Raw genomic sequence first — 8,551 nt, 5'->3', positions numbered from 1 at the left:
AATTCTGAGATTAAAGTCAGAATTCTGACTTTTTTCTCAGAATTCTGACTGAATTCTGACAATAAAAAAAAGTCAGAATACTGAGAAAAAAAGTCAGAATTCTGACTTTTTTCCCATACTATACCGAAATAAAATTTAAAAAATCAGTTTACTTTTTTTTTCCCAGTGGCCCTAATCCTCTTCCGTAGGAAAGATCTTTCTCGAGTGACTTTTATTTTTATCATAACAAAGATGTGTGTTTACGCTTATCTTACTACCATATTAACTGGAAGGGTTCCATCCTTTCTCAAATAGACCAGTGGACAAGTTTAATTTTGCTGTTATTTTCTCCATCATATAAACATTCACTAGTTTCTCTATCCATTGATTTACAGTAGGGGGTGAAGGTTAATACCAGCATATTGTTATCATTTTTTTTGGCTACGAGAACAAGGATACCAAATAAGTATTGCTCTTCTTTACTTAAATTATTTGGTGGAATTCCCAGAACAAAGATCCGGGGATTCCAATCAATATCAGCATGCAAGATATTTGAAATTTCCTCTTACCTTAAATGTTTTAAATAAACGGTAATTATGATATAAGTAATCAAACATTTGACGTTAAATAATATTGAAATGTTGCAATTTCAAGTAAATTAACCAGAGTTTCTGGTTATTCTCTGGGTTGAGTTCCATTGTGCTTTGCTTAGAGTTATTTTCTTTGCAGGCTGAGTAAAAATAATTTTGGTAAAATTTATATAACACAGGTCCATTGGTAATATTTATATACCTATTAGTTTTTCTTGTTTTGTTGTTTAACGGTTTTTACTTTATTTTGGACTGTTTGTAAAGAAACCGGTTTCCTGGCAAAGATAAATGGGACTTTAAAGAGGAAAACTGACTCGAGTGGAACCCAGTGAAAAGCTGCAGAGATCAGAGGAAAACTTTACATCCACACACCTCAACCTTAGGTTAATCTGTCATAAAAAACCTTCCTATGCCAACTGCTTGTGTTCTTTTGCCCATCTCCTTTGGCTGGTTAGTTCCAGCTGTGGCTTTTTAAGAAAGCTAGCAGCCTAAATTCCCCTCTTCAATGATTTTGCACTTGAAATATTTGAAATCTAGATAAATAATTTTTTCTAAAAATAAGTGCATTTGTTCTTGAATTTAGTTAAGTGAGACACTTTGCCAATGGAACAAGACAATTTCCATTTAACATAAGAAAAAAAAACTGCATTGCCATATGTCAAGTTCATATTATCTGATTATCTCATTTTAAGAGTAAAAATGCTCATCCCATTGGCAAATCATCTTATCTACCTCCTCAAATCAAGGGTAAATACACTTAATTTAAGACATTTTTACTTATTTCTGAGGGTTTTTGCAGTGCGAGACTAGTGTTTTGCAGATACAAATTAATAAAGTTGCAGACTGAGGACATGTGAGGCGTCTGTTTCTCAAACTATCTGACCTATTTTAGTTTGCTTGTGTTAATGATAAATCTTCCTCATGCTCCAGGGTTCAAACCTGGGTTTGAATGGAGACAAAGCCATTCTAAAGCACATATCAAGGTGCTCATTTTGAGCCTGGATCCATATTTATTTTTGATTCTGTTCATGGTGGAGAATCCTGCTTCACAGCAGCAGGTTGAGACAAACATCCTCTAAATAGTCATCTTTGAGCACCATTTCACTTTTCTTTCACCAATTAACTGCAGTTGTTCCAGCAGTCCACACTTTCTCTGCTCTCTTTTTCTCATCATCTTCTCCTTCTTTCTCATCGCCCGGCTTGCCACAGGTTTGCCTGCTGTGTCTAAAAGTAGCAGCAGCAGCAACCCAGACTGACAGCAGCTCATTGGCTAATTTGGATCAAGTGCAGCCTGGATGCTTAAGAGGGGTTTACCATAACTTCACAAGTGAAGTTAGACACTGTTGTCCGACAACATGCGATAATTTATAAATGTTTTAAATCAAGTTGGGTCCGGACTCAGACTGCGGTCCGTTAATCCGTGGCATACGTTTTTCTAAGGTCTGTATTTGTGACCATTTCTTCTCTAATGTTCTTGCTGCTATAAACACCAGAATTTCCCCATTGTGGGACAATAAAGGGATTTTATGTTCTATTCTATTCTATTAATATTCTCTAAACTGCATTTCTAAATGATTTATTGTTATTTTGATTGCAGAAGTTTGTGTTGTTTTATTTAAAAATTAGGGCTTTTTTAAGTGATCCCAAACAGTATTGATTACAACTAGACTTGGTTGAAATGCACATTGCTAAGATGCATTTGATGCAGATCCGTCTCTACCCATTAAAAAGAATTTAGAAAAGAAAACAAACGTATTTTTCCATCTTTGGAAAAGGGGTGAGCTAATTCGTTATTAGATTCTTTCCAAGCTCAGACATAGCAGCAAAGATCCCATTCATGATACTTCCACTGCCGTGCTCCCAATTATGGAATATAGTCATCTTTTTTAAGGTGTAATGCTTCTGCATCATTATGAACTGCGTGGTTTGAGCTCTTTTCTATTCAGCGTCTATTCTTTTATCAAAGAGGCAGTCGAGTTTCCCTCCTCTGTAGACAAATTTACAATAAAACAAACATCTGCAACCAGTGCAAGAACTTATTTAGTCCATTACAGGAGATCAGATTTTCTAGATACTAAATTCAGAAGGAAAAAAACTAAGATAGATGTAAATATCACCAAAAAGCATGTGGTAAAAGTCCACCGCCCAGTTAGCCGATGATGAGCCTCACCTGATGATGTTCTGTGGATGTTAATGGTGGAGTTGAGCTCCGGACTTCCTTGATCCAAGTAAATGATGGACTCCACTGGTAGGGGTCCTGTGCACTCGGCTCCATTGAAGGTGAAGTACCACCTCTGGCAGCACGCATTCTTGCACTTGAGTCGTAGGGAACCGCTGAAGAGGACTCTGAGAGCGCTGTCTGAACGCAGCTTGGTGAACGTGCAGTCCTTCAACACAGCAGGAAACAGATTGTTGGTAAATCTGCAGCGCTTAGAGCGAAGACCCCTAAATCAACAAACTTTCTATACTAATGTAGAAGGTGTTAGATTTACTTTATAAATAGAAATTTAGCTTTAATTTGCAGAGCAATTTCATTGAACACCCTGATTATTCACATAAAACCTCAATAAACTGTATGATTGTCATGTTGGGGGGAATAATGAATGTGGGATGTCTAAATCATTAGAAACACGCAATCATACTTACTGCTATTTTACCCAGGTCGATCCCATAATTCAGAGAGTTCCAGGCACACTGCTTGTAGTTGGGTCTCCACGGCTCCTCAAAAATCTCACTGATGCATTCCCCTTTTTCCCCTTTGAGCCCGTCACGTCCTGGGATACCTGGAGTGCCTGGAATGCCATTGGCTCCGGGGTTACCATCTCTTCCAGGGGTTCCTGCTGGGCCTTGCATGCAGTTGCCATACTGGGAAAAAAAAAGAAGAAAAAAAAACAGCTGGATTTAATCATCATCATCATCAACTTTATTTATAGCTTTTTAAAACAGCTACAGCTGAAAACAAAGTGCTGAAAATAATAAAACACAATAAAATCATAAAATCAAGCATAAAAATATAAAAGAAGACAATAATAAAAATGCATTTAAGCTAAATAATCAAGGTCACAGCAACTAAGTAATGCAAGTGTTAAAAGCCAGTGAATAAAAGTGCATTTTTAGCCGTGATTAAAACTTTGGCAGTGAAGGAGCCTCCCTAATGTGCAGCGGGAGGCTATTCCATAAAAAAGGAGCAGTCATAGAGAAGCCTGTTGCCCCTCTGAGCTTCCGTTTAAACCTCTGTACCTGCAGGAGCTGCTGTTCTGCAGACCTGGGAGACCAAGGAGGCATGTAGCAGGGAAGAAGCTAATATAAATAAAGTTATTTCATTCATTTATTCTGGTCTTTTTAAGAGTTAAACCCATGTTTGGGAAGCACGCAGATGAATGAAGCTTAATTATAACTCATTTACAAGTCATATAAACAAATATAATACCAGTGGGGATGTGGCAAGAAAAAAAAAACTAGATGTTTAAAACCAAGATGACTGCTCTGAATAAACAAACATGAAGCCGCCAAACTAATGAAAGATAAGTTGTATAAATGAGGAATTGGAGCCTTGGAGGCTAGCTAAATCTGTAGGTGTCTGACAACACATTTCTCCAAGTGATTCATTGTCCTCTTCATGTTTTCTGCTGTCTTTATGCAGATGCTGCATCTTACTCGAGCTGACTCAGACTCCCTCGCAGACAGCAGAGCTTGCCAACAGCTACCACACACAAACACTCAAACAATGGAGAAGCAGTGAAAAAAAAAAAAGCAAGACAGAACACGTTCCTCAAATAGATATTCCGTACCAAAAGATTGCTGCGCAAAGGTTTCATCTCTGCTGGGGTTTTTTGGGCTTTAATTTTAGTGAAGGATATTTTTATCGTTTAAGAGCTCCATGCTTTCAGCAGATGTAAACTAGAACAAAGAAGTGCATCCTTGACCTCACATGGATAACTGGAGATTTTTTTTGTTTTGCTCAGCATACAGCTGTAGAAGCCATGAAGGCTCTGCAGCCAAAAACAAAAGGCTTTTACTTCAGTTTCAACACCGTGTCCTGAATTGGGTCCCAGGGGGAAAAAGTAGGATGAAATACAGGATTCCTATAAGTCAGCTTCGTTCAAACAGATGTATGAAGGTCTGCTTTTGCCATCCAGCTGCAAACGGTTGAGCCACCTAAGGATCCAAGACCTTACATCATCGCTGAGGGAAACTGTGAAGCTGTGAAATTAGAAGGTTTCTTATTGGTATTATATGTGGTGAAGTAACATTGGAATCCTCCCAGGAAAATGGGACCGGATTCTTCCCTGCACCCTGGATTATCAGTCTCACGTCTGGAAATGATTCCAAAAAAGAGAGGAAAGGTCTGCAGAGTTTATTAAAGGTTGCAGGCAAATGAATGGAAACTCTGTCCACCCTGTAATACAGCTGACTTTTATTCTAAGTGCCAAAATACTCCTGCCTGCTTGGGTGAATTATACTATGGCAATGCTGCAATAAACAGACTGTTCCTCTATCTCGGTGCATGCCATGTACAGTACTTGCATCAGTGCTATTCTGCAGAGGAACTGGCAGCATCTCATGCATTATCCCACACCAAAGCAAACACAAAAATCCCTTTTAGGAACAAGCAGAGGCTGAATATAAAGCTCAGTTCAGAGATTTCAAAAGGTCTCAGGTGTAAAGTTGGATTTAAAGATTACCATGCTGTTCAGAAAAGGAGATCTTCGCTCATCGGAGGAGTGTCTAGTGCAGTTGGGTTTGTCTGCATCATTTCCTGTGCACTAGATACAGACAGTCACAAAATATGTTTTTATTGCACTATATATTTAATATTGATAAAAATTCAATGAAAACATTATGATCAGAGTTTAAAAAGCTTAAAAACGTGGTTTAGCTATTTATCGTTTCCAACTCAACAAATAACAGTAGAGCAGATGTGTTTGATTAGGATGGATTATATTTTATATGTATGAATTATAAGTTAATGCATCAAAAAAGTGTCTAAATTTAAGTTTGTATTCAGCTTTTGGCAACATCACCAAACTTGCTTGCTAGCTATCTATCCTTCCTTCCTTCCTTCCTTCCTTCCTTCCTTCCTTCCTTCCTTCCTTCCTTCCTTCCTTCCTTCCTTACTTAAAAAAAAACAACAAAAAAAAAACGTTACCCTAATTTTGGGTAACAACGTTAGCCAGTAGCGTAAGCTATAAAACCTTTAAGAAAATACATTATCAGAGAATTAAGACATTTTGTCTCAAAATTGAGCTTTTATTTTGTGTTTCTTTGCTGCAACATACTTGAATAAAACTCCATTAATTCTGATGTTGCTTTTGATGTTTTTGGGCGCCATTTACCGTAATAATTTCAAAGTGGCCCTCCTCCATTAACAACTTTCTGGAACCACTCCTTTAGAAATTATTGATTAAAATCTACCCTTTAAAATATATATACTAAACCATGCATTAGTTTTACTTAGTAACCTCTACCAGTTTCTTTATCAATAATTTACAAAGTAAATAACAGTAACAGGTTAACATGTAATGTTCTCATTGCAGGAAGCAAGGAGAGGGGCCACTGATTCTGGGAACCCTAGTTTAAATAAATATGTTATATATTCCCAGATATAAGGCACAAATGTCTAATTTCTGTAAATCTAACCACAGACTAGATGGAAGCAGCAGGTATGTGTATCTACACGCAGACAGGGTGCAGATTGAGGTGGATGATCATAAAAAACATTGAACTGAAGGTCTGTTAGCCATGAGATAGAAAAATTGCTCACACCCTTAAAAAGTTATTTTTAACAGGGAAAATAGGAGCAGGAATAACAAAGCCAGACAGCATGAGCCAGACCCTTACTTCCTGTTTTTCTTTTTTTAAGAGCCCACTCTGCCTGTTGGAGTCCTGCCAAACAGAGAATAATGGGGAACCAGCTGACCTTACATACAAAGAGCAATGATCTGCAGATGGAGCCAAATCATCCTGAAGAGGGTCTCATTTTCCAAAAAGTAGTTGCAGAATAATCAATTCTACCATTAGTTGTAATCAACTTTAGTTTCTAAAAACAAATCCTAAACCCTATTAAACAGAACAATAACAGACTGGAGTAAAACTTATAAATATGCAAAAATAATCTATGAAATATACATGAGGGGAATCAATAATACTGCTCGCGCTAACATGAAAGCCACTGAGTGAAATAATTATATTTTAATGAGCTAATCAAGCAAGTCTACTTTCCACATTTGTTTTTTAAGCTGATTTTTACAGCCTTACCTTGTCAGGGTCAGGTTCCTTTCTTAATCCCTTATTTCTTATCTTTTCCCCTCCATAAAGAGGTAAGGCCAGGCAGAAGAGAAGGAGCAGGCGGCTCACCAGAGGAGACATCCTTCCAGGGGTGACAGGCGGGTAAGTGTGAGCTGTGTGAGGGAGAGATGAGAGGCGACAGTCCGACTCTAGGAGGCCGGAGGAGGAGGAGGAGGAGGGCAGGCCAACAGGGAAGGAGCCAGTCAGCGTGCAGAAGGAGCTAAAGAAAACATCTCAGTTGGATCTGAAGGGGCACAGTGTGTCCACTCTGTGGAGATCTAATAGGACTGCACTGTTAAAAAAAACTGTTATGATAAAAAGAAAAAAAGGTGCATGGGTTTCAATGCTCTGTTTTTATTTTATTTTAACAGATAAAAGTTTAAAACTCTGGAGTCTGACTTTGATACAACAGCCATGTTCAAGTCTTTCCACATACTCTTTATCAGATATTGGTTTGGACTTTGACTAGGACGTTCTGTAATACAGTATGAATATGCTTTATTCCAAAGCAACACAGTGCTGCTTTGTTTGTGTTTAAGGTGACCGTATACTCTAGATCAATCATAAAAAAACTGTTTCATAACCATTACTGCAGCTGTGAGCGCTAAGCGGCTATACTGTTGTTAATACCCATAGCATGATGCTACCACCATTGTGTTCCATCAAGGGGATGATGTCAGTTTTCCAACAAACGTAAGATTGTCTTTATCCACCTGTCCTATCTAACAAGGCCATTGTCGGCAAAGGCTTTCAGCAAATAGGGCGATGGAATTTTTTATGCTTTCTTTCTGTTCCTCTTTAATGAAGCTTAAGCAAAAATTAAATCTGACTCTTACCAGCTTCACCTGGATCCCTTGGATGTCCCTTGCTCAAGCTTCAGCCAATCAACATAAAGACAGCAGCTCATCCAAAGGCAATCAGCTTTCAAGATCCCCTTCATGTAACTCCTGGCCTGGTCTCCCTCCCTCACACCACCAAACTTTCACCCCACCTCCGCCCCGTCTCCTCCCAGGCCGAATCCCAAACCGCTCCCTAACCACTAACACTTAACTATCATGTCTCATTCGCAATGAAGTCAAATCTTGCAGCTGTGGAAGGAGCCTTGATTAAAGCTGTGTGTGTGTGTGTGTGTGTGTGTGTGTAGGAAGGGGAAAATAAAGCAGTCGTCACTAAGTCACCACAGTGACGCCCCATGTGCTTTGCTGTAGCTCTGCACTGGAAAAAAAAACTAAATATAGATGAGTATTTTTTTCTTAAAATAAGTGCATTTGTTCTTGAATTGAGGATATAAAAGACAATTTTTGCCAAAGGAACAAAACAAATTTACATTTAAAATAAGAAAACGCAATTGCATTGTCTTATTTCAAGTGCATTTTATTTAAGTATCTTATTTTAAGAGTAAAAATACTCATTCCATTGGCCAATCATCTCATTTATCTACTCAAAATAAGGGTAAATACACTATTTCTAGATTGTTTTTCCAGTGTGAGGTGCAGGATGACCTAAAATACAACATTTGCCCCTGTCTTAATACCACTGTATATGGTCAAATAAAACTATTTGAAAGGGGACCTTTCATTTTGGAATTGTTTTTTTTTTCTTCTTATACCTAACTTGTGGGTTTTTTTTGTCAGACTGGTGGCAAACTGGTGGAACTCACATTTAAAGTAATGGGGAAATCATATTTAAATGTC

General features: G+C 38.0%; 1 protein-coding gene across 2 annotated transcripts in view; it reads right to left on the bottom strand.

Moving 5' to 3' along the window:
• Nucleotides 1-7,029, bottom strand: part of cthrc1 (collagen triple helix repeat containing 1) — a 9,169-nt gene extending 2,140 nt beyond the window's left edge. Inside the window, exons 1-4 of one of the 2 annotated variants that reach the window (XM_015396878.1) lie at nucleotides 6,828-6,993; nucleotides 5,255-5,335; nucleotides 3,216-3,434; nucleotides 2,740-2,956 (exon numbers count right to left, since the gene is read on the bottom strand). In XM_015396878.1, the coding sequence (XP_015252364.1) occupies nucleotides 2,740-2,956; nucleotides 3,216-3,434; nucleotides 5,255-5,335; nucleotides 6,828-6,938 (628 nt within the window). In that variant the 5' untranslated portion in view covers nucleotides 6,939-6,993. Of the gene's footprint in view, nucleotides 1-2,739; nucleotides 2,957-3,215; nucleotides 3,435-5,254; nucleotides 5,336-6,827 lie in introns of both variants that reach the window. The other variant, XM_015396879.1, reaches the window with a different exon arrangement.
• Nucleotides 7,030-8,551: the final 1,522 nt, after the last annotated feature.

The sequence above is a fragment of the Cyprinodon variegatus genome, unplaced genomic scaffold (assembly GCF_000732505.1).
Source record: "Cyprinodon variegatus isolate N-32 unplaced genomic scaffold, C_variegatus-1.0 Scaffold827, whole genome shotgun sequence".
Lineage (NCBI taxonomy): Eukaryota > Metazoa > Chordata > Actinopteri > Cyprinodontiformes > Cyprinodontidae > Cyprinodon > Cyprinodon variegatus.
This window is presented reverse-complemented; position numbering and strand designations above follow the sequence as displayed.